General features: G+C 37.0%; 1 protein-coding gene across 1 annotated transcript in view; it reads left to right on the top strand.

The window, feature by feature from the left end:
* LOC121839353 (voltage-gated potassium channel subunit beta-2-like) overlaps positions 1 to 27,904 on the top strand; it is a 169,923-nt gene that overhangs the window by 19,709 nt on the left and 122,310 nt on the right. Inside the window, exons 4-7 of the mRNA XM_042297834.1 lie at positions 4,881 to 4,960; positions 5,058 to 5,102; positions 5,455 to 5,499; positions 8,044 to 8,087. Of these exons, the coding sequence (XP_042153768.1) occupies positions 4,881 to 4,960; positions 5,058 to 5,102; positions 5,455 to 5,499; positions 8,044 to 8,087 (214 nt within the window). The remainder of the gene's footprint in view (positions 1 to 4,880; positions 4,961 to 5,057; positions 5,103 to 5,454; positions 5,500 to 8,043; positions 8,088 to 27,904) is intronic.

Raw genomic sequence — 27,904 nt, 5'->3', positions numbered from 1 at the left:
CCTTTGTTCAGGGACACATTATTCAATTTCTGTTAGTCACATATCTGTGGAACTTGTTCAGTTTATGTCTCAGTTGTTGAATCTTGATATATTCATACAAATATTTATACATGTTAAGTTTGCTGAAAATAAACACAGTTGACAGTAAGAGGACGTTTATTTTTTTATTGAGTTTATCAAATCAGATCAAATCAAATTTTATTTGTCACATACACATGGTTAGCAGATGTTAATGCGAGTGTAGCGAAATGCTTGTGCTTCTAGTTCTGACAATGCAGTAATAACGAACAAGTAATCTAACTAACAATTCCAAAAAACTACAGTCTTATACACAGTGTAAGGGGATAAAGAATATGTACATAAGGATATATGAATGAGTGATGGTACAGAGCAGCATAGGCAAGATACAGTAGATGATATCGAGTACAGTATATACATATGAGATGAGTATGTAAACCAAGTGGCATAGTTAAAGTGGCTAGTGATACATGTATTACATAAGGATGCAGTCGATGATATAGAGTACAGTATCTACGTATGCATATGAGATGAATAATGTAGGGTAAGTAACATTATATAAGGTAGCATTGTTTAAAGTGGCTAGTGATATATTTACATTTCCCATCAATTCCCATTATTAAAGTGGCTGGAGTTGAGTCAGTGTCATTGACAGTGTGTTGGCAGTAGCCACTCAATGTTAGTGGTGGCTGTTTAACAGTCTGATGGCCTTGAGATAGAAGCTGTTTTTCAGTCTCTCGGTCCCAGCTTTGATGCACCTGTACTGACCTCGCCTTCTGGATGACAGCGGGGTGAACAGGCAGTGGCTCGGGTGGTTGATGTCCTTGATGATCTTTATGGCCTTCCTGTAGCATCGGGTGGTGTAGGTGTCCTGGAGGGCAGGTAGTTTGCCCCCGGTGATGCGTTGTGCAGACCTCACTACCCTCTGGAGAGCCTTACGGTTGAGGGCGGTGCAGTTGCCATACCAGGCGGTGATACAGCCTGCCAGGATGCTCTCGATTGTGCATCTGTAGAAGTTTGTGAGTGCTTTTTTGTGACAAGCCGAATTTCTTCAGCCTCCTGAGGTTGAAGAGGCGCTGCTGCTCCTTCCTCACGATGCTGTCTGTGTGAGTGGACCAATTCAGTTTGTCTGTGATGTGTACGCCGAGGAACTTAAAACTTACTACCCACTACTGTTCCATCGATGTGGATAGGGGTTGTTCCCTCTGCTGTTTCCTGAAGTCCACAATCATATCCTTAGTTTTGTTGACGTTGAGTGTGAGGTTATTTTCCTGACACCACACTCCGAGGGCCCTCACCTCCTCCCTGTAGGCCGTCTCGTCGTTGTTGGTAATCAAGCCTACCACTGTTGTGTCGTCCGCAAACTTGATGATTGAGTTGGAGGTGTGCGTGGCCACGCAGTCGTGGGTGAACAGGGAGTACAGGAGAGGGCTCAGAACGCACCCTTGTGGGGCCCCAGTGTTGAGGATCAGCGGGGTGGAGATGTTGTTACCTACCCTCACCACCTGGGGGCGACCCGTCAGGAAGTCCAGTATGCAGGGTACTATGATGTTAAATGCTGAGCTGTAGTCGATGAACAGCATTCTCACATAGGTATTCCTCTTGTCCAGATGGGTTAGGGCAGTGTGCAGTGTGGTTGAGATTGCATCGTCTGTGGACCTATTTGGGCGGTAAGCAAATTGGAGTGGGTCTAGGGTGTCAGGTAGGGTGGAGGTGATATGGTCCTTGACTAGTCTCTCAAAGCACTTCATGATGACGGAAGTGAGTGCTACGGGGCGGTAGTCGTTTAGCTCAGTTACCTTAGCTTTCTTGGGAACAGGAACAACGGTGGCCCTCTTGAAACATGTGGGAACAACAGACTGGGATAAGGATTTGATTGAATATGTCCGTGATCGACTGTAGACCCTGCCACATACCTCTGTACGTCTACAGTACGACAGGGTAGCCTAGTGGTTAGAGCGTTGGACTAGTAACCGGAAGGTTGCAAGTTCAAATCCCTGAGCTGACGAGGTACAAATCTGTTGTTCTACCCCTGAACAGGCAGTTAACCCATTTGTTCTTAACTGACTTGCCTGGTTAAATAAAGGTGTAATTGTGTCTGAGCTGTTGAATTGTGATTCTATACTGACACTTAGCTTGGTTGATTGCCTTGCGGAGGGAATAGTTACACTGTTTGTATTCGGTCATGTTTCCGGTCACCTGCGTGGTGTTCTTTACTGTAGACATGGTGTTCTTTACACTCTTTTGACCAGAGCACCTTTTGCCACTTGACTTCGGAATCTACAATGTGCTTTTTGGCAACGCTCAAATGAGACTTGGCTATTTTTGAGGAGAGTTTTTTTTCTTGCCACCCTCGCAGAGAGGCCAGATTTGTGGAGTGTTTGTGATATTGTGGTCACATGCACACATTGACCAGTCTTTGCCATAAAGGCCTGAAGCTCCTTCAAGTTCACCATTGGCTGCTTGGCAGCCTCTCTGATTAGTCTCCTTGCCCTGTCATCCAGTTTGGAGGGACGTCCTGATCTATGCAGGGTCTGGGTGGTGCCATACGCCTTCCACTTCTTAATAATTGTCTTAACACTGCTCCGAGGGATAGACAAAGCCTTTGAAATAGTTTCATATCCACCCCCTGACTTGTCCCTTTCCACAATTTTATCTTATAATCACAGCAAAAAAATGTGTAAATATTTGTATGAACATGACAAGATTCAACAACTGAGACAAACTGAACAAGTTCCACAAACATGTGACTAACAGAAATGGAATAATGTGTCCCTGAACCAAGGGGGGGGGTCAAAATCAAAAGTAACAGTCAATATCTGGTGTGGCCACCAGCTGCATTAATTACTGCAGTGCATCTCCTCCTGAAGGACTGCCCCAGATTTGTCAGTTCTTGCTGTGAGATGTTACTCCACTCTTCCACCAAGGCAACTGCAAGTTCCAGGACATTTATGGGGAGAATGGCCCTAGCTCTCACCCTCCGATCCAACAGGTCCCAGACGTGCTCAATGGGATTGAGATCCGGGCTCTTCGCTGACCATGGCAGAACACTGACATTCCTGTCTTGCAGGAAATCACGCACAGAACGAGCAGTATGGCTGGTGGCATTGTCATGCTGGAGGGTCATGTCAGAATGAGCCTGCAGGAAGGGTACCACATGAGGGAGGAGGATGTCTTCCCTGTAACACACAGCATTGTGATTGCTTGCAATGACAACAAGCACTGATGGAGGGATTGTGTGTTCCTGGTGTAATTCGGGCAGCTGTTGTTGCCATCCTGTACCTGTCCCGCAGGTGTGATGTTCGGATGTACCGATCCTGTGCAGGTGTAATTACACGTGGTCTGCCACTGCGAGGACAATCAGCTGTCCGTCCTGTCTCCCTGTAGTGCTATCTTAGGCGTCTCACAGTACGGACATTGCAATTTATTGCCCTGGCCACATCTGCAAGTCCTCATGCCTCAGGCACATTCACACAGATGACCCTGGGAGTCTTTTGGTGTTTTTCAGAGTCAGAAAGGCCTCTTTAGTGTCCTAAGTTTTCACAAATGTGACCTTAATTGCCTACTGTCTGTAAGCTGTTAGTGTCTTAATAACCATTCCACAGGTGCATGTTCATTAATTGTTTATGGTTCATTGAACAAGCATGGGAAACAGTGTCAAAACCCTTTACAATGAAGATCTGTGAAGTTATTTGGATTTTTACGAATTATCTCTGACAGACAGTGTCCTGAAAAAGGGACATTTTTTTCTGAGTTTAGATCTTTTGAAAGTACCTTTCAGCCCATAGTGGATCCTTTGCTTTGAATTGGAGTCCTCTATGAACAGCCGCTTTTCTTCTGGACTAATCAAAGCCACTACAATTGATCACAGATGGAAGCCAATTAGCTTGATTTGGGATCTGGACGGTGGTTGGTTATACCTCAGCAAGTTTGCAATTGCAATTTTAAAAGTGGGGATGTTTACTTATCCAAGTTGTAATGAGTGCGCTGAGAGTTGGGAAGCAAGTTCAGGGAGTGAGTGTTTTAATAAATAAAAGAAACAATGAACATGAAACACAAACAACGCACTGACATGAAATCAGAGTCAGTAACACCTGAGGAAAGAACCAAGGAGTGTAACGATTGGGAAGAAGATAGTTCTGTAACGATTGTAACGATTGTCATGGGGAGAGTATGGGTATTCATAATATTCATACATTTTAATAAATACGAATACTTGAACAAAAAACAACACGACAAACGAACAGTTCTGCAAGGTGCAATACACACAAAACAGAAAACAACTACCCACAACCCATAGTGGGAAAACAGGCTGCCTAAGTATGGTTCTCAATCAGAGACAACGATTGACAGCTGCCTCTGATTTGGAAAACACATAGAAATTTAACAGAACCAAACATAGAATGCCCACCCCAACTCACGCCCTGACCAAACTAAAATAGAGACATAAAAAAGGAACTAAGGTCAGGACTTGACAAGGGGAATGACAGATATAGGGGAGATAATCAAGGAGGTGATAGAGTCCAGGGGTGTCATGAGGCGCAGGTGCGCGAGACGATGGTGACAGGTGTGCAGGGTAATCAGCAGCCTGAGGACCTCGAGGCCGGAGAGGGAGTGTACATGACACAAATAGGGTATTGTATTGTTTTATTTTTAATTGTTGTTTTAATTTATTTTTTCACTTGGACATTGTGGGTTACTGTAAGGCAACAAAAGGTGAACATTTTGAAAAGGGGTGGTGACTCTCTATACCCACTGTATGTGTGTGTTTTCATTCATTCTGTGTGTGTGTGTGTGTGTGTGTGTGTGTGTGTGTGTGTGTGTGTGTGTGTGTGTGTGTGTGTGTGTGTGTGTGTGTGTAGATGGCAGAGAGCCTGATGACCATAGCCTATGACAACGGAGTGAACCTGTTTGACACAGCAGAGGTTTACGCTTCAGGAAGGTACACTACTCTCTCTCCCCTTCTCCACCCAGTAGGCAAGCAAATAATTCATAGATGGCTAAATGTAGTGATTTGTGTGTGTGTCTCTCTCGCTCAGGGCTGAGACGACTTTGGGTAAAATCCTAAAGAAGAAGGAATGGAGGTGAGGCCCATCCTCTTACACTCTTTCACTCATTCTCCATCCGTCTCAGTCACTGATGGTAATACTGAAATAATGTCTATCCCCCTCTCCTCCAACTCCATCTCATCCCCCTTCCTCTATTAATCATCCATCCCTCTTCTCTCCCCTCTCCCCCTCTTTCTCCACTCTCTCTACCCTCTCTCTAACTTCTCTCTCTCTTCCTTTCTCTTTCTCTTCCCCTCTCTCTCTTCCTTTCTCTCTCTCTCCCCCTCTTCCCCCTCTCCCACCTCTCTCTCTATTCTCCCTCTCTCTTTCCTCCCTCTCCTCCTCCTCCCTCTCTCTCTCCCCCTCTCTTTCTCTGTGTATCCATCAGGAGGTCTAGTTATGTGGTGACCACTAAGATCTACTGGGGAGGACAGTAAGTGTCTCTAAAAGCAGTAGTTTAATAGTTTGACTCTGTTGTGTGTCGCTAAAAGCAAATGTTTAATAGTTTGACTCTGTCTCTTAAATCAGTTATTTTGTTTCTGTTGGAAATGTCTTTTAACCTTAAAGGGATACTTCAGGATTTTGGCAATGAAGCCCTTTATCTACTTCCCCAGAGTCAGATGAACCAGTGGATACCATTTGTATGTCTCTGTGTCCAGTATGAAGGAAGTTTGAGGTTGTTCCATGTGGCTCAGTTGGTAGAGCACTTGCAATGCCAGGGTTGTGGGTTCAATTCCCACGGGGGACCATAACAAAAATGTATGCACATTACGTCGCTCTGGATAAGAGTGTTTTTTTTTTATGTAGTTTTCCGAAACAATGAAGCAATGGAACAGCAAGCAGCATCGAGAGCCAGGTATCCACGAGCTCATCTGACTCTGGGGAAGAAGATAAAGGGCTTCATTCCAATCCCCTTAAACTGACAGAATGTCCAAAAGAGGACCATGTTTATTTATTTATTTCACCTTTATTTAACTAGGTAGGCTAGTTGAGAACAAGTTCTCATTTACAACTGAGACCTGGCCAAGATAAAGCAAAGCAGTTTAACATATACAACAACACATAGTTACACTTGGAATAAACAAAACATACAGTCAATAATAAAGTAGAAAAAAGAAAACAAAAAGTCTATATACAGTGAGTGCATTTGAGGTAAGATAAGGCAATAAATAGGACATGGTGGCGAAGTAATTACAATATAACAATTAAACACTGGAATGGTAGATGTTGCCGTGGCAATTTCCTGTATTACCAAATGGGGAGAGTTACAAACCACACACCAGTCAGAGTTATACTTAAACTTCACCTTTAATAATAATTAAGCTTTTGCAATAGCATTTGACTCTCAACAATTCACTATCTCTAATGAAAAGTTGAGAGTGTCAACATAATGGCAACAGATCTTTTATAGTAAAGATACACCCCTCTCAACTATAACATGACGAACTACAGATCTTAGGAAAACTTCACAAAGGGCCTTTTACTTGAGAGAGGAGTATCCCATAGCCAGATAGCATTAGCTATAAATTATCGTTCAGTTTGGTCTCTAAGACGAGGTTCTAATCTCGTTCCTTGTACTTCATAGTACCAAAACATTACCTCATCCAAGGCATAACTCAATTGTCAACTCTATGTACACCCATCTCAAGTAAACCCCCTCTTCTCCCCACTCCTGGACAAGCTCACTGAGGGGAGTGACTTGTGCACAGACATTGTGGAGCCAAGAGATAATTGGTTCCCCCGTAATCACACCATCCCTTCACATGGTTTAACAGATAAATTCACATATGAAGACAATGTTCCATTCTGACCTCTCCCTTTCTGATATTCTGCATATTACCAGAGACGTGTAAAAGACAAGCCTGACCTCTCCCCTCTCTGGGCCCCAAGTGACTGAGCCCAAGCTGAGAAGGGAAAAGTGCAACTGCCAACAGTATAGTCCAAAGGGAGACATTCTAATGACAAGTATCTCTCATAAGCATATTATGTAAATAAAACATCTTACTTATCTATGTTACCCACCTAATTCTGATTCATCCTCCACAATGTGCAGAAGATTAATGTGCAATAGGGATACTGGGGTGCAAAGGAGCAAGATAAATAAATAAATACAGTATGGGGATGCGGTAGTTGGGTGGGCTGTTTACAGATTGGCTTTGTACAGGTGCAGTGATCTGTGAGCTGCTCTGACAGTTGGTGCTTAAAGCTAGTGAGGGAAATATGAGTCTCCAGCTTCAGTGATTATTGCAGTTTGTTCCAGTCATTGGCAGCAGAGAACTGGAAGGAAAGGTGGCCAAAGGAATGAATTGGCTTTGGGGGTGACCAGTGAGATATCCCTGCTGGAGCGCGTGCTACGAGTGTGTGCTGCTATGGTGACCAGTGAGCTGAGATAAGGTGGGGCTTTACCTAGAAAAGACTCATAGATGACCTGGAGCCAGTCGGTTTGGCGATCAGAGTGAAGCAAGGGCCAGCCAACGAGAGCGTACAGATTGCAGTGGTGGGTAGTATATGGGGCTTTGGTGACAAAATGGATGGCACTGTGATAGACTGCATCCAATTTGTTGCATAGAATGTTGGAGGCAATTTTGTAATGACATCGCCAAAGTTGAGGATTGGTAGGATGGTCAGTTTTAAGAGGGTATGTTTGACAGCAGGAGTGAAGGATGCTTTGTTGCGAAATAGGAAGCTGATTCTAGAAATCATTTTGGATTGGAGTTATAGGATGGCCAGGGTGTTAAGCATGTCCCAGTTTAGGTCACCTAGCAGCACAAGCTCTGAAGACAGATGGGGGACAATCCATTCACATATGGTGTCCAGTGCACAGCTGGGCAACGGCAACGGTGAGAGGCTTGTTTCTGGAAAGGTGGATTTTTAAAAGTAGATGCTCAAATTGTTTGGGTAAGGTCTGGACAATAAGGTTTGGACAATAAGGTCTACCTGAACACTAAGCCATAACTTCCTCTTACTTCCTGTGAAGGGCGGAGACGGAGAGAGGGTTGTCTCGGAAACACATCATTGAAGGTATGACATCACTTCCTCCTCACAGAGCTATGTCCACTAGCTCAGTGACATCTAGAGCTGACAGCTCAGAACATAGAGGAAAGAGAGACCATGCCGAAAGAGAGGGATTGAGGGTCAAAGGAGAGCAGAGGGATTGTCATAGTGTTAATGTCATAGTGATGATGTAGTGTTACTGGCATAGTGATGATGTAGTGTTAATGTCATAGTGATGATGTAGTGTTAATGTAATAGTGATGATGTCATCAGGATGATGTAATATTAATGTCATATTGATGATGTAGTGTTAATGTAATAGTGATGATGTCATAGTGATGATGTAGTGTTAATGTCATAGTGGTGATGTAGTGTTAATGTCATAGGGATGATGCAGTGTTAATGTCATAGTGATGATGTAGTGAAAATGTCACAGTGATGATGTAGTGTTAATGTCACAGTGATGATGTAGTGAAAATGTCATAGTGATGATGTAGTGTTAATGGCATAGTGATGATGTAGGGTTAATGTCATGGTGATGATGTTGTGTTAATGTCATATTGATGATGTAGTGTTAATGTCATAGTCATGATGTTGTGTTAATGTCATATTTATGATGTAGTGGTTATGTGACAGTGATGATGTAGTGTTAATGTCACAGTGAAATGTCATAGTGATGATGTAGTGTCAATGTCAAAGTGATGATGTAGTGTTCATGTAAAAGTGATGATGTCGTGAAAAGGTCTCAGTGATGATGTCATAGTGATGATGTAGTGTTAAAGTCAAAGTGATGATGTAGTGTTAATGGCATAGTGATGATGTAGGGTTAATGTCATGGTGATGATGTTCTGTTAATGTCATATTGATGATGTAGTGTTAATGTCATAGTCATGATGTGTTAATGTCATATTTATGATGTAGTGGTTATGTGACAGTGATGATGTAGTGTTAATGTCACAGTGATGATGTAGTGAAAATGTCACAGTGAAATGTCATAGTGATGATGTAGTGTCAATGTCAAAGTGATGATGTAGTGTTCATGTAAAAGTGATGATGTCGTGAAAAGGTCTCAGTGATGATGTCATAGTGATGATGTAGTGTTAAAGTCAGTGATGATGTAATGAAAATGGCATAGTGACGATATCATAGTGATGATGTCACAGTGATGATGTAGTGTTAATGTTATAGAGATGATGTAGTGAAAATGTCACAGTGATGATGTAGTGAAAATGTCACAGCGATGATGTCATAGTGATGATGTAGTGTCAATAAAAAGTGATGATGTAGTGTTCATGTAAAAGTGATGGTGTTGTGAAAATGTCTCAGTGATGATGTCATAGTGATGCTGTAGTGAAAATGTCATACTGATGATGTAGCGAAAATGTCACAGTGATAATGTAGTGAAAATGTCACAGTGATGATGTCATAGTGTTAATGTCAAAGTGATGATGTAGTGTTACTGTCATAGTGATGATGTAGTGAAAATGTCACAGTGATGATGTAGTGAAAATGTCACAGTGATGATGTAGTGTTAATGTCAAAGGGATGATGTAGTGTTAATGTCAAAGTGATGATGTTGTGAAAATGTCACAGTGATGATGTCATAGTGAATATGTAGGGTTAATGTCAAAGTGATGATGTAGCGAAAATGTCAAAGTGATGATGTAGTGAAAATGTCACAGTGATGATGTAGTGATAATGTCATAGTGATGATGTCATAGTGATGATGTAGTGTTAATGTCAAAGTGATGATATCATAGTGATGATGTCACAGTGATGATGTAGTGTTAATGTTAGAGTGATGATGTAGTGTTAATGTCAGAGTGATTATGTAGTGAAGATGTCATAGTGGTGATGTTGTGAAAATGTCATAGTGATGATATCATAGTGATGATGTCACAGTGATTATGTAGTGAAGATGTCATAGTGATGATGCAGTGTTAATGTCAAAGTGGTGATGTAGTGAAAATGTCACAGTGATGATGTAGTGTTAATGTCATAGTGATGATGTAGTGTTAATGTCATAGTGATGATGTAGTGTTAATGTCACAGTGATGATGTAGTGTTAATGTCATAGTGATGATGAAGTGAAAATGGCACAGTGATGATGTAGTGTTAATATCAAAGTGATGATGTAGTGTTAATGTCATAGTGATGATGTAGTGTTAATGTCACAGTGATGATGTCATAGTGATGATGTCACAGTGATGATGTAGTGACAATGTCACAGTGATGATGTCATAGTGATGATGTCACAGTGATGATGTAGTGACAATGTCACAGTGATGATGTCATAGTGATGATGTAGTGTTAATGTCAAAGGGATGATGTAGTGAATATGTTACAGTGATGATGTAGTGATAATATCATAGTGATGATGTCATAGTGATGATGTAGTGTTAATGTCAAAGTGATGATGTGAAAATGTCATAGTGATGATATCATAGTGATGATGTCACAGTGATGATGTAGTGTTAATGTCACAGTGATGATGAAGTGAAAATATCACAGTGATGATGTAGTGTTAATGTCACAGTGATGATGTAGTGTTAATGTCATAGTGATGATGTAGTGTTAATGTCACAGATGATGTAGTGAAAATGTCATAGTGATGATGTAGTGTTAATGTCACAGTGATGATGTAGTGTTAATGTCACAGTGATGATGTTGTGTTAATGTCATAGTGATGATGTAGTGTTAATGTCATGGTGATGATGTTGTGTTAATGTCATATTTATGATGTAGTGGTTATGTGACAGTGATGATGTAGTGTTAATGTCACAGTGATGATGTAGTGAAAATGTCACAGTGAAATGTCATAGTGATGATGTAGTGTCAATGTCAAAGTGATGATGTAGTGTTCATGTAAAAGTGATGATGTCGTGAAAAGGTCTGTGATGATGTCATAGTGATGATGTAGTGTTAAAGTCAAAGTGATGATGTAGTGTTAATGGCATAGTGATGATGTAGGGTTAATGTCATGGTGATGATGTTCTGTTAATGTCATATTGATGATGTAGTGTTAATGTCATAGTCATGATGTGTTAATGTCATATTTATGATGTAGTGGTTATGTGACAGTGATGATGTAGTGTTAATGTCACAGTGATGATGTAGTGAAAATGTCACAGTGAAATGTCATAGTGATGATGTAGTGTCAATGTCAAAGTGATGATGTAGTGTTCATGTAAAAGTGATGATGTCGTGAAAAGGTCTCAGTGATGATGTCATAGTGATGATGTAGTGTTAAAGTCAGTGATGATGTAATGAAAATGGCATAGTGACGATATCATAGTGATGATGTCACAGTGATGATGTAGTGTTAATGTTATAGAGATGATGTAGTGAAAATGTCACAGTGATGATGTAGTGAAAATGTCACAGCGATGATGTCATAGTGATGATGTAGTGTCAATAAAAAGTGATGATGTAGTGTTCATGTAAAAGTGATGGTGTTGTGAAAATGTCTCAGTGATGATGTCATAGTGATGCTGTAGTGAAAATGTCATACTGATGATGTAGCGAAAATGTCAAAGTGATGATGTAGTGAAAATGTCACAGTGATGATGTCATAGTGTTAATGTCATAGTGATGATGTAGTGTTAATGTCATAGTGATGATGTACTGAAAATGTCAAAGTGATGATGTAGTGAAAATGTCACAGTGATGATGTCATAGTGATGATGTAGTGTTAATGTCAAAGGGATGATGTAGTGTTAATGTCAAAGTGATGATGTCGTGAAAATGTCACAGTGATGATGTCATAGTGAATATGTAGTGTAAATGTCAAAGTGATGATGTAGCGAAAATGTCAAAGTGGTGGTGTAGTGAAAATGTCACAGTGATGATGTAGTGATAATGTCATAGTGATGATGTCATAGTGATGATGCAGTGTTAATGTCAAAGTGATGATATCATAGTGATGATGTCACAGTGATGATGTAGTGTTAATGTTAGAGTGATGATGTAGTGTTAATGTCAGAGTGATTATGTAGTGAAGATGTCATAGTGGTGATGTTGTGAAAATGTCATAGTGATGATATCATAGTGATGATGTCACAGTGATTATGTAGTGAAGATGTCATAGTGATGATGCAGTGTTAATGTCAAAGTGGTGATGTAGTGAAAATGTCACAGTGATGATGTAGTGTTAATGTCAAAGTGATGATGTAGTGTTAATGTCATAGTGATGATATCATAGTGATGATGTCAAAGTGATGATGTGGTGTTAATGTCACAGTGATGATGAAGTGAAAATGTCACAGTGATGATGTAGTGTTAATGTCTATGTGATGATGTAGTGTTAATTTCATAGTGATGATGTAGTGTTAATGTCATAGTGATGATGTAGTGTTAATGTCACAGTGATGATGTAGTGTTAATGTCACAGTGATGATGTAGTGAAAATGTCATACTGATGATATAGTGAAAATGTCACAGTGATGATGTAGTGAAAATGTCACAGTGATGTCATAGTGATGATGTAGTGTTAATGTCATAGTGATGATGTATTGAAAATGTCAAAGTGATGATGTAGTGAAAATGTCAGTGATGATGTAGTGTTAATGTCATAGTGATGATGTAGTGTTAATGTCATAGTGATGATGTAGTGAAAATGTCAGTGATGATGTAGTAAAAATGTCAGTGATGATGTAGTGAAAATGTCAATGTGATGATGCAGTGTTAATGTCATAGTGATGATGTACTGTTAATGGCATAGCGATAATGTAGTGTTAATGTCAAAGTGATGATGTAGTGTCAATGTCAAAGTGATGATGTAGTGTTACTGTCATAGTGATGATGTAGTGTTAATGTCAAAGTGATGATGTGAAAATGTCATAGTGATGATATCATAGTGATGATGTCACAGTGATGATGTAGTGTTAATGTCATAGTGATGATGTAGTGAAGATGTCATAGTGATGATGCAGTGTTAATGTCAAAGTGATGATGTAGTGTTAATGTCAAAGTGATGATGTAGTGTTACTGTCATAGTGATGATGTAGTGAAAATGTCACAGTGATGATGTAGTGAAAATGTCACAGTGATGATGTCGTGAAAATGTCATACTGATGATATAGTGAAAATGTCACAGTGATGATGTCATAGTGAATATGTAGGGTTAATGTCAAAGTGATGATGTAGTGAAAATGTCAAAGTGATGATGTAGTGAAAATGTCACAGTGATGATGTCATAGTGATGATGTAGTGTTAATGTCAAAGTGATGATGTAGCGAAAATGTCAAAGTGATGATGTAGTGAAAATGTCACAGTGATGATGTAGTGTTAATGTCAAAGTGATGATGTGAAAATGCCATAGTGATGATATCATAGTGATGATGTCACAGTGATGATGTAGTGTTAATGTCATAGTGATGATGAAGTGAAAATGTCACAGTGATGATGTAGTGTTAATGTCTATGTGATGATGTAGTGTTAATGTCATGGTGATGATGTAGTGTTAATGTAATAGTGATGATGTAGTGTTAATGTCAAAGTGATGATGTAGTGAAAATGTCATAGTTGATGATATCATAGTGATGATGTCATAGTGATGATGTAGTGTTAATGTCATAGTGATGATGTAGTGTTAATGTCAAAGTGATGATGTAGTGAAAATGTCACAGTGATGATGTCATAGTGATGATGCAGTGTTAATGTCAAAGTGATGATGTAGTGTTAATGTCATAGTGATAATGTAGTGTTAATGTCAAAGTGATGATGTAGTGTTACTGTCATAGTGATGATGTAGTGAAAATGTCACAGTGATGATGTAGTGAAAATGTCACAGTGATGATGTAGTGATAATATCATAGTGATGATGTCACAGTGATGATGTAGTGTTAATGTCACAGTGATGATGAAGTGAAAATATCACAGTGATGATGTAGTGTTAATGTCTATGTGATGATGTAGTGTTAATGTCATAGTGATGATGTAGTGTTAATGTCATAGTGATGATGTAGTGTTAATATCATAGTGATGATGTAGTGAAAAATGTCATACTGATGATATAGTGAAAATGTCACAGTGATGATGTAGTGAAAATGTCACAGTGATGTCATAGTGATGATGTAGTGTTAATGTCAAAGTGATGATGTAGTGAAAATGTCACAGTGATGATGTAGTGTTAATGTCACAGTGGTGATGTAGTGTTAATGTCACAGTGATGATGTAGTGTTAATGTCATAGTGATGATGTAGTGTTAATGTCATAGTGATGATGTAGTGAAAATGTCAGTGATGATGTAGTAAAAATGTCAGTGATGATGTAGTGAAAATGTCAATGTGATGATGTACTGTTAATGGCATAGTGATAATGTAGTGTTAATGTCAAAGTGATGATGTAGTGTTAATGTCAAAGTGATGATGTAGTGTTACTGTCATAGTGATGATGTAGTGTTAATGTCAAAGTGATGATGTGAAAATGTCATAGTGATGATATCATAGTGATGATGTCACAGTGATGATGTAGTGTTAATGTCATAGTGATGATGTAGTGAAGATGTCATAGTGATGATGCAGTGTTAATGTCAAAGTGATGATGTAGTGTTAATGTCAAAGTGATGATGTAGTGTTACTGTCATAGTGATGATGTAGTGAAAATGTCACAGTGATGATGTAGTGAAAATGTCACAGTGATGATGTAGTGAAAATGTCATACTGATGATATAGTGAAAATGTCACAGTGATGATGTCATAGTGAATATGTAGGGTTAATGTCAAAGTGATGATGTAGCGAAAATGTCAGTGATGATGTAGTGAAAATGTCACAGTGATGATGTCATAGTGATGATGTAGTGTTACTTTCATAGTGATGATGTAGTGAAAATGTCACAGTGATGATGTAGTGAAAATGTCATAGTGATGATATCATAGTGATGATGTCACAGTGATGATGTAGTGTTAATGTCACAGTGATGATGAAGTGAAAATGTCACAGTGATGATGTAGTGTTAATGTCTATGTGATGATGTAGTGTTAATGTCATAGTGATGATGTAGTGTTAATGTCATAGTGATGATGTAGTGTTAATGTCACAGTGATGATGTAGTGTTAATGTCACAGTGATGATGTAGTGAAAATGTCACAGTGATGATGTAGTGAAAATGTCATACTGATGATATAGTGAAAATGTCACAGTGATGATGTAGTGAAAATGTCACAGTGATGTCATAGTGATGATGTAGTGTTAATGTCATAGTGATGATGTATTGAAAATGTCAAAGTGATGATGTAGTGTTAATGTCACAGTGATGATGTAGTGAAAATGTCACAGTGATGATGTAGTGTTAATGTCATACTGATGATATAGTGAAAATGTCACAGTGATGATGTAGTAAAAATGTCAGTGATGATGTAGTGAAAATGGCACAGTGATGATGTCAATGTGATGATGCAGTGTTAATGTCATAGTGATGATGTACTGTTAATGGCATAGTGATAATGTAGTGTTAATGTCAAAGTGATGATGTAGTGTCAATGTCAAAGTGATGATGTAGTGTTACTGTCATAGTGATGATGTAGTGTTAATGTCAAAGTGATGATGTGAAAATGTCATAGTGATGATATCATAGTGATGATGTCACAGTGATGATGTAGTGTTAATGTCATAGTGATGATGTAGTGATGATGTCATAGTGATGATGTAGTGTTAATGTCAAAGTGATGATGTAGTGTTAATGTCAAAGTGATGATGTAGTGTTACTGTCATAGTGATGATGTAGTGAAAATGTCACAGTGATGATGTAGTGAAAATGTCACAGTGATGATGTAGTGAAAATGTCATACTGATGATATAGTGAAAATGTCACGGTGATGATGTCATAGTGAAGATGTAGGGTTAATGTCAAAGTGATGATGTAGTGAAAATGTCAAAGTGATGATGTAGTGAAAATGTCACAGTGATGATGTCATAGTGATGATGTAGTGTTAATGTCAAAGTGATGATGTAGCGAAAATGTCAAAGTGATGATGTAGTGAAAATGTCACAGTGATGATGTAGTGTTAATGTCAAAATGATGATGTAGTGAAAATGTCAGTGATGATGTAGTGTTAATGTCTATGTGATGATGTAGTGTTAATGTCATGGTGATGATGTGGTGTTAATGTAATAGTGATGATGTAGTGTTAATGTCAAAGTGATGATGTGAAAATGCCATAGTGATGATATCATAGTGATGATGTCACAGTGATGATGTAGTGTTAATGTCATAGTGATGATGAAGTGAAAATGTCACAGTGATGATGTAGTGTTAATGTCTATGTGATGATGTAGTGTTAATGTCATGGTGATGATGTAGTGTTAATGTAATAGTGATGATGTAGTGTTAATGTCAAAGTGATGATGTAGTGAAAATGTCATAGTTTATGATATCATAGTGATGATGTCACAGTGATGATGTAGTGTTAATGTCATAGTGATGATGTAGTGTTAATGTCATAGTGATGATGTAGTGTTAATGTCACAGTGATGATGTCATAGTGATGATGCAGTGTTAATGTCAAAGTGATGATGTAGTGTTAATGTCATAGTGATGATGTAGTGTTAATGTCAAAGTGATGATGTAGTGTTAATGTCATAGTGATGATGTAGTGAAAATGTCACAGTGATGATGTAGTGAAAATGTCACAGTGATGATGTAGTGATAATATCATAGTGATGATGTAGTGTTAATGTCATAGTGATGATATCATAGTGATGATGTCAAAGTGATGATGTGGTGTTAATGTCACAGTGATGATGAAGTGAAAATGTCACAGTGATGATGTAGTGTTGATGTCATAGTGATGATGTAGTGTTAATGTCACAGTGATGATATAGTGTTAATGTCACAGTGATGATGTAGTGAAAATGTCATACTGATGATATAGTGAAAATGTCACAGTGATGATGTAGTGAAAATGTCACAGTGATGTCATAGTGATGATGTAGTGTTAATGTCAAAGTGATGATGTAGTGAAAATGTCACAGTGATGATGTAGTGTTAATGTCACAGTGATGATGTAGTGTTAATGTCACAGTGATGATGTAGTGTTAATGTCATAGTGATGATGTAGTGTTAATGTCATAGTGATGATGTAGTGAAAATGTCAGTGATGATGTAGTAAAAATGTCAGTGATGATGTAGTGAAAATGGCACAGTGATGATGTCATAGTGATAATGTAGTGTTAATGTCAAAGTGATGATGTAGTGTTAATGTCAAAGTGATGATGTAGTGTTACTGTCATAGTGATGATGTAGTGAAAATGTCACAGTGATGATGTGAAAATGTCACAGTGATGATATCATAGTGATGATGTCCACAGTGATGATGTAGTGTTAATGTCATAGTGATGATGTAGTGAAGATGTCATAGTGATGATGTAGTGTTAATGTCAAAGTGATGATGTAGTGTTAATGTCAAAGTGATGATGTAGTGTTACTGTCATAGTGATGATGTAGTGAAAATGTCACAGTGATGATGTAGTGAAAATGTCACAGTGATGATGTAGTGAAAATGTCATACTGATGATATAGTGAAAATGTCACGGTGATGATGTCATAGTGAATATGTAAGGTTAATGTCAAAGTGATGATGTAGCGAAAATGTCAGTGATGATGTAGTGAAAATGTCACAGTGATGATGTCATAGTGATGATGCAGTGTTTGTGTCAAAGTGATGATGTAGTGTTAATGTCAATGTGATGTTGCAGTGTTAATGTCATAGTGATGATGTATTGAAAATGTCAAAGTGATGATGTAGTGAAAATGTCACAGTGATGATAAAATGTCATAGTGATGTCATGTCACAGTGATGATGTAGTGTTAATGTCACAGTGATGATGTAGTGAAAATGTCACAGTGATGATGTAGTGTTAATGTCAAAGTGATGATGTAGTGTTAATGTCAAAGTGATGATGTAGTGTTACTGTCATAGTGATGATGTAGTGAAAATGTCACAGTGATGATGTAGTGAAAATGTCACAGTGATGATGTAGTGAAAATGTCATACTGATGATATAGTGAAAATGTCACGGTGATGATGTCATAGTGAATATGTAGGGTTAATGTCAAAGTGATGATGTAGTGAAAATGTCACGGTGATGATGTCATAGTGAATATGTAGGGTTAATGTCAAAGTGATGATGTAGTGAAAATGTCAAAGTGATGATGTCATAGTGATGATGTCACAGTGTTGATGTAGTGTTAATGTCACAGTGATGATGTAGTGAAAATGTCACAGTGATGATGTAGTGTTAATGTCATAGTGATGATGTAGTGAAAATGTCAGTGATGTAGTGAAAATGTCACAGTGATGATGTAGTGATAATTTCATAGTGATGATGTAGTGTTAATGTCAAAGTGATGATGTGAAAATGTCATAGTGATGATATCATAGTGATGATGTCACAGTGATGATGTAGTGTTAATGTCATAGTGATGATGAAGTGAAAATGTCACAGTGATGATGTAGTGTTAATGTCAAAGTGATGATGTAGTGTTAATGTCATAGTGATGAAGTAGTGAAGATGTCATAGTGATGATGCAGTGTTAATGTCAAAGTGATGATGAAGTTAAAATGTCACAGTGATGATGTAGTGTTAATGTCATGTGATGATGTAGTGTTAATGTCATGGTGATGATGTAGTGTTAATGTCAAAGTGATGATGTAGTGTTAATGTCAAAGTGATGATGTAGTGAAAATGTCATAGTTTATGATATCATAGTGATGATGTCACAGTGATGATGTAGTGTTAATGTCATAGTGATGATGTAGTGAAAATGTCACAGTGATGATGTAGTGTTAATGTCAAAGTGATGATGTAGTGTTAATGTCATAGTGATGATGTAGTGTTAATGTCATAGTGATGATGTAGTGTTAATGTCAAAGTGATGATGTTGTGTTAATGTCATAGTGATGATGTAGTGAAAATGTCACAGTGATGATGTCATAGTGATGATGCAGTGTTTGTGTCAAAGTGATGATGTAGTGTTAATGTCAATGTGATGTTGCAGTGTTAATGTCAAAGTGATGATGTAGTGTTACTGTCATAGTGATGATGTAGTGAAAATGTCACAGTGATGATGTAGTGAAAATGTCACAGTGATGTAGTAAAATGTCATGATGTCATAGTGATGATGTAGTGTTAATGTCAAAGTGATGATGTGAAAATGTCATAGTGATGATATCATAGTGATGATGTCACAGTGTTGATGTAGTGTTAATGTCACAGTGATGATGAAGTGAAAATATCACAGTGATGATGTAGTGTTAATGTCAATGTGATGATGTAGTGTTAATGTCATAGTGATGATGTAGTGTTAATGTCATAGTGATGATGTAGTGAAATGTCATAGTGATGATGTAGTGAAAATGTCAAAGTGATGATGTAGTGAAAATGTCACAGTGATGATGTAGTGTTAATGTCACAGTGATGATGTAGTGTTAATGTCAATGTGATGATGTAGTGTTAATGTCATAGTGATGATGTAGTGTTAATGTCATAGTGATGATGTAGTGTTAATGTCATAGTGATGATGTAGTGTTAATGTCATAGTGATGATGTAGTGAAAATGTCATAGTGATGATGTAGTGTTAATGTCATAGTGATGATGTAGTGTTAATGTCAAAGTGATGATGTAGTGTTAATGTCAAAGTGATGATGTAGTGTTACTGTCATAGTGATGATGTAGTGAAAATGTCACAGTGATGATGTAGTGAAAATGTCACAGTGATGATGTAGTGAAAATGTCATACTGATGATATAGTGAAAATGTCACGGTGATGATGTCATAGTGAATATGTAGGGTTAATGTCAAAGTGATGATGTAGTGAAAATGTCAAAGTGATGATGTAGTGAAAATGTCACAGTGATGATGTCATAGTGATGATGTAGTGTTAATGTCAAAGTGATGATGTAGCGAAAATGTCAAAGTGATGATGTAGTGAAAATGTCACAGTGATGATGTAGTGTTAATGTCATAGTGATGATGTAGTGAAAATGTCAGTGATGTAGTGAAAATGTCACAGTGATGATGTAGTGATAATTTCATAGTGATGATGTAGTGTTAATGTCAAAGTGATGATGTGAAAATGTCATAGTGATGATATCATAGTGATGATGTCACAGTGATGATGTAGTGTTAATGTCATAGTGATGATGAAGTGAAAATGTCACAGTGATGATGTAGTGTTAATGTCATAGTGATGATGTAGTGTTAATGTCATGTGATGATGTAGTGTTAATGTCAATAGTGATGATGTAGTGTTAATGTCAAAGTGATGATGTAGTGAAAATGTCATAGTTTATGATATCATAGTTATGATGTCACAGTGATGATGTAGTGAAAATGTCACAGTGATGATGTAGTGTTAATGTCAATGTGATGATGTAGTGTTAATGTCATAGTGATGATGTAGTGTTAATGTCAAAGTGATGATGTTGTGTTAATGTCATAGTGATGATGTAGTGAAAATGTCAGTGATGATGTAGTGAAAATGTCACAGTGATGATGTCATAGTGATGATGCAGTGTTAATGTCAAAGTGATGATGTACTGTTAATGTCATAGTGATAATGTAGTGTTAATGTCAAAGTGATGATGTAGTGTTAATGTCAAAGTGATGATGTAGTGTTAATGTCATAGTGATGATGTAGTGAAAATGTCACAGTGATGATGTAGTGAAAATGTCACAGTGATGATGTCATAGTGATGATGTAGTGTTAATGTCAAAGTGATGATGTGAAAATGTCATAGTGATGATATCATAGTGATGATGTCACAGTGATGATGTAGTGTTAATGTCATAGTGATGATGAAGTGAAAATGTCACAGTGATGATGTAGTGTTAATGTCTATGTGATGATGTAGTGTTAATGTCATGGTGATGATGTAGTGTTAATGTCAATAGTGATGATGTAGTGTTAATGTCAAAGTGATGATGTGAAAATGTCATAGTGATGATATCATAGTGATGATGTCACAGTGATGATGTAGTGATAATGTCACAGTGATGATGTAGTGTTAATGTCAATGTGATGATGTAGTGTTAATGTCATAGTGATGATGTAGTGTTAATGTCATAGTGATGATGTAGTGAAAATGTCAGTGATGATGTAGTAAAAATGTCAGTGATGATGTAGTGAAAATGGCACAGTGATGATGTCATAGTGATGATGCAGTGTTAATGTCATAGTGATGATGTAGTGTTAATGTCAAAGTGATGATGTAGTGTTAATGTCAAAGTGATGATGTAGTGTTACTGTCATAGTGATGATGTAGTGAAAATGTCACAGTGATGATGTAGTGAAAATGTCACAGTGATGATGTAGTGAAAATGTCAAAGTGATGATGTAGTGAAAATGTCATAGTGATGATATCATAGTGATGATGTCACAGTGATGATGTAGTGTTAATGTCACAGTGATGATGTAGTGAAAATGTCACAGTGATGATGTAGTGTTAATGTCAATGTGATGATGTAGTGTTAATGTCATAGTGATGATGTAGTGTTAATGTCAATGTGATGATGTAGTGTTAATGTCATAGTGATGATGTAGTAAAAATGTCAGTGATGATGTAGTGAAAATGTCACAGTGATGATGATGTCAGTGAAAATGTCACAGTGATGTCATGATGATGTAGTGTTAATGTCACAGTGATGATGTAGTGTTAATGTCATAGTGATGATGTAGTGAAAATGTCATAGTGATGATGTCAAAAAATGTCAGATGATGTAGTGAAAATGTCACAGTGATTCATGTGATGATGTAGTGTTAATGTCATAGTGATGATGTAGTGTTAATGTCAAAGTGATGATGTAGTGTTAATGTCAAAGTGATGATGTAGTGTTACTGTCATAGTGATGATGTAGTGTTAATGTCAAAGTGATGATGTGAAAATGTCATAGTGATGATGTCATAGTGATGATGTCACAGTGATGATGTAGTGATAATGTCATAGTGATGATGTAGTGAAGATGTCATAGTGATGATGCAGTGTTAATGTCAAAGTGATGATGTAGTGTTAATGTCAAAGTGATGATGTAGTGTTACTGTCATAGTGATGATGTAGTGAAAATGTCACAGTGATGATGTAGTGAAAATGTCACAGTGATGATGTAGTGAAAATGTCATACTGATGATATAGTGAAAATGTCACAGTGATGATGTCATAGTGATGATGTCACAGTGATGATGTAGTGACAATGTCACAGTGATGATGTCATAGTGATGATGTAATGTTAATGTCAAAGGGATGATGTAGTGTGTCAAATGATGCAGTCAATGTCAAAGTGATGATGTAGTGTTAATGTCAAAGTGATGATGTAGTGTTAATGTCATAGTGATGATGTGAAAATGTCATAGTGATGATGTCATAGTGATGATGTCACAGTGATGATGTAGTGTTAATGTCATGGTGATGATGTAGTGTTAATGTCAAAGTGATGATGTAGTGTTAATGTCAAAGTGATGATGTAGTGTTAATGTCATAGTGATGATGTAGTGTTAATGTCATAGTGATGATGTAGTGAAAATGTCACAGTGATGATGTAGTGAAAATGTCACAGTGATGATGTAGTGAAAATGTCATACTGATGATATAGTGAAAATGTCACGGTGATGATGTCATAGTGAATATGTAGGGTTAATGTCAAAGTGATGATGTAGTGAAAATGTCACGGTGATGATGTCATAGTGAATATGTAGGGTTAATGTCAAAGTGATGATGTAGTGAAAATGTCACAGTGATGATGTCATAGTGAAGATGTAGTGTTAATGTCAAAGTGATGATGTAGTGAAAATGTCAAAGTGATGATGTAGTGAAAATGTCACAGTGATGATGTAGTGTTAATGTCATAGTGATGATGTAGTGAAAATGTCAGTGATGATGTAGTGAAAATGTCACAGTGATGATGATGATAATATCATAGTCATAGTGATGATGTAGTGTTAATGTCAAAGTGATGATGTGAAAATGTCATAGTGATGATCATAGTGATGATGTCACAGTGATGATGTAGTGTTAATGTCATAGTGATGATGAGTGAAAATGTCACAGTGATGATGTAGTGTTAATGTCAAAGTGATGATGTAGTGTTAATGTCATAGTGATGATGTAGTGAAAATGTCATAGTGATGATGCAGTGTTAATGTCAAAGTGATGATGAAGTGAAAATGTCACAGTGATGATGTAGTGTTAATGTCTAGATGATGTAGTGTTAATGTCATAGTGATGATGTAGTGTTAATGTCAATAGTGATGATGTAGTGTTAATGTCAAAGTGATGATGTAGTGAAAATGTCATAGTTTATGATATGTCAATGATGTCACAGTGATGATGTAGTGAAAATGTCACAGTGATGATGTAGTGAAAATGTCACAGTGATGATGTAGTGTTAATGTCACAGTGATGATGTAGTGTTAATGTCATAGTGATGATGTAGTGTTAATGTCATAGTGATGATGTAGTGAAAATGTCAAAGTGATGATGTAGTGAAAATGTCAAAGTGATGATGTAGTGAAAATGTCATGAATGTCAAGTGATGATGTAGTGTTAATGTCAAAGTGATGATGTAGTGTTAATGTCATAGTGATAATGTAGTGTTAATGTCAAAGTGATGATGTAGTGTTACTGTCATAGTGATGATGTAGTGAAAATGTCACAGTGATGATGATGTCAGTGATGATNAATATCATAGTGATGATGTCATAGTGATGATGTAGTGTTAATGTCAAAGTGATGATGTGAAAATGTCATAGTGATGATATCATAGTGATGATGTCACAGTGATGATGTAGTGTTAATGTCACAGTGATGATGAAGTGAAAATATCACAGTGATGATGTAGTGTTAATGTCTATGTGATGATGTAGTGTTAATGTCATAGTGATGATGTAGTGTTAATGTCATAGTGATGATGTAGTGTTAATGTCATAGTGATGATGTATTGAAAATGTCAAAGTGATGATGTAGTGAAAATGTCACAGTGATGATGTAGTGTTAATGTCACAGTGATGATGTAGTGTTAATGTCAATGTGATGATGTAGTGTTAATGTCATAGTGATGATGTAGTGTTAATGTCATAGTGATGATGTAGTGAAAATGTCACAGTGATGATGTAGTGATAATGTCATAGTGATGATGTAGTGTTAATGTCAAAGTGATGATGTAGTGTTAATGTCATAGTGATGATGTAGTGTTAATGTCAAAGTGATGATGTAGTGTTAATGTCAAAGTGATGATGTAGTGTTAATGTCATAGTGATGATGTAGTGAAAATGTCACAGTGATGATGTAGTGAAAATGTCACAGTGATGATGTAGTGAAAATGTCACAGTGATGATGTAGTGAAAATGTCACAGTGATGATGTCATAGTGAATATGTAGGGTTAATGTCAAAGTGATGATGTAGTGAAAATGTCAAAGTGATGATGTAGTGAAAATGTCACAGTGATGATGTCATAGTGATGATGTAGTGTTAATGTCAAAGTGATGATGTAGCGAAAATGTCAAAGTGATGATGTAGTGAAAATGTCACAGTGATGATGTAGTGTTAATGTCATAGTGATGATGTAGTGAAAATGTCAGTGATGTAGTGAAAATGTCACAGTGATGATGTAGTGATAATTTCATAGTGATGATGTAGTGTTAATGTCAAAGTGATGATGTGAAAATGTCATAGTGATGATATCATAGTGATGATGTCACAGTGATGATGTAGTGTTAATGTCAAAGTGATGATGAAGTGAAAATGTCACAGTGATGATGTAGTGTTAATGTCTATGTGATGATGTAGTGTTAATGTCATGGTGATGATGTAGTGTTAATGTAATAGTGATGATGTAGTGTTAATGTCAAAGTGATGATGTAGTGAAAATGTCATAGTTTATGATACCATAGTGATGATGTCACAGTGATGATGTAGTGAAAATGTCACAGTGATGATGTAGTGTTAATGTCAATGTGATGATGTAGTGTTAATGTCAAAGTGATGATGTAGTGTTAATGTCATAGTGATGATGTAGTGTTAATGTCAAAGTGATGATGTTGTGTTAATGTCATAGTGATGATGTAGTGAAAATGTCAGTGATGATGTAGTGAAAATGTCACAGTGATGATGTCATAGTGATGATGCAGTGTTAATGTCAAAGTGATGATGTAGTGTTAATGTCATAGTGATAATGTAGTGTTAATGTCAAAGTGATGATGTAGTGTTACTGTCATAGTGATGATGTAGTGAAAATGTCACAGTGATGATGTAGTGAAAATGTCACAGTGATGATGTAGTGATAATATCATAGTGATGATGTCATAGTGATGATGTAGTGTTAATGTCAAAGTGATGATGTGAAAATGTCATAGTGATGATATCATAGTGATGATGTCACAGTGATGATGTAGTGTTAATGTCACAGTGATGATGAAGTGAAAATGTCACAGTGATGATGTAGTGTTAATGTCATGTGATGATGTAGTGTTAATGTCATAGTGATGATGTAGTGTTAATGTCATAGTGATGATGTAGTGTTAATGTCAAAGTGATGATGTAGTGAAAATGTCATAGTGATGATGATGTAGTGAAAATGTCACAGTGATGATGTAGTGAAAATGTCACAGTGATGATGTAGTGTTAATGTCAAAGTGATGATGTGAAATGTCATAGTGATGATGATAGTGATGATGTCACAGTGATGATGTAGTGTTAATGTCACAGTGATGATGATGAAGTGAAAATGTCACAGTGATGATGTAGTGTTAATGTCAAGTGATGATGTAGTGTTAATGTCATAGTGATGATGTAGTGTTAATGTCACAGTGATGATGTAGTGTTAATGTCATGTGATGATGTAGTGAAAATGTCATAGTGATGATGTGAAAATGTCAAAGTGATGATGTAGTGAAAATGTCACAGTGATGATGTAGTGTTAATGTCACAGGGATGATGTAGTGTTAATGTCAAGGGATGATGTAGTGTTAATGTCAATGTGATGATGTAGTGTTAATGTCATAGTGATGATGTAGTGAAAATGTCAGTGATGATGTAGTGAAAATGTCAGTGATGATGTAGTGAAAATGTCACAGTGATGATGTCATAGTGATGATGTAGTGTTACTTTCATAGTGATGATGTAGTGAAAATGTCACAGTGATGATGTAGTGAAAATGTCATAGTGATGATATCATAGTGATGATGTCACAGTGATGATGTAGTGTTAATGTCATAGTGATGATGTAGTGAAGATGTCATAGTGATGATGCAGTGTTAATGTCAAAGTGATGATGTAGTGTTAATGTCAAAGTGATGATGTAGTGTTACTGTCATAGTGATGATGTAGTGAAAATGTCACAGTGATGATGTAGTGAAAATGTCACAGTGATGATGTAGTGAAAATGTCATACTGATGATATAGTGAAAATGTCACGGTGATGATGTCATAGTGAATATGTAAGGTTAATGTCAAAGTGATGATGTAGCGAAAATGTCAGTGATGATGTAGTGAAAATGTCACAGTGATGATGTCATAGTGATGATGTAGTGTTAATGTCAAAGTGATGATGTAGTGAAAATGTCACAGTGATGATGTCATAGTGATGATGCAGTGTTAATGTCAAAGTGATGATGTAGTGTTAATGTCATAGTGATAATGTAGTGTTAATGTCAAAGTGATGATGTGTTACTGTCATAGTGATGATGATGTAGTGATGATGTCACAGTGATGATGTAGTGTTAATGTCATAGTGATGATGTAGTGAAGATGTCATAGTGATGATGCAGTGTTAATGTCAAAGTGATGATGTAGTGTTAATGTCAAAGTGATGATGTAGTGTTAAAATGTCATAGTGATGATGTAGTGAAAATGTCACAGTGATGATGTAGTGAAAATGTCACAGTGATGATGTCGTGAAAATGTCATACTGATGATATAGTGAAAATGTCACAGTGATGATGTCATAGTGAATATGTAGGGTTAATGTCAAAGTGATGATGTAGTGAAAATGTCACAGTGATGATGTAGTGAAAATGTCACAGTGAAAATGTCAAAGTGATGATGTAGTGAAAATGTCACAGTGATGATGTCATAGTGATGATGTAGTGTTAATGTCAAAGTGATGATGTAGCGAAAATGTCAAAGTGATGATGTAGTGAAAATGTCACAGTGATGATGTAGTGTTAATGTCATAGTGATGATGTAGTGAAAATGTCAGTGATGTAGTGAAAATGTCACAGTGATGATGTAGTGATAATTTCATAGTGATGATGTCACAGTGATGATGTAGTGTTAATGTCAAAGTGATGATGTAGTGAAAATGTCATAGTGATGATGTATTGAAAATGTCAAAGTGATGATGTAGTGAAAATGTCACAGTGATGATGTAGTGTTAATGTCACAGGGATGATGTAGTGTTAATGTCAATGTGATGATGTAGTGTTAATGTCATAGTGATGATGTAGTGAAAATGTCAGTGATGATGTAGTGAAAATGTCAGTGATGATGTCATAGTGATGATGTAGTGTTAATGTCAAAGTGATGATGTAGTGTTAATTTCATAGTGATGATGTAGTGTTAATGTCAAAGTGATGATGTAGTGTTAATGTCATAGTGATGATGTAGTGAAAATGTCACAGTGATGATGTAGTGAAAATGTCACAGTGATGATGTAGTGTTAATGTCAAAGTGATGATGTGAAAAATGTCATAGTGATGATATCAGTGTGATGATGTCACAGTGATGATGTAGTGAAAATGTCACAGTGATGATGAAGTGAAAATGTCACAGTGATGATGTAGTGTTAATGTCATGTGATGATGTAGTGTTAATGTCATAGTGATGATGTAGTGAATGTCACAGTGATGAT

Source organism: Oncorhynchus tshawytscha, linkage group LG15 (assembly GCF_018296145.1).
Source record: "Oncorhynchus tshawytscha isolate Ot180627B linkage group LG15, Otsh_v2.0, whole genome shotgun sequence".
NCBI lineage: Eukaryota > Metazoa > Chordata > Actinopteri > Salmoniformes > Salmonidae > Oncorhynchus > Oncorhynchus tshawytscha.
The sequence above is the reverse complement of the archived record's forward strand: the minus strand, read 5'-3'. Positions and strand labels throughout refer to the sequence as shown.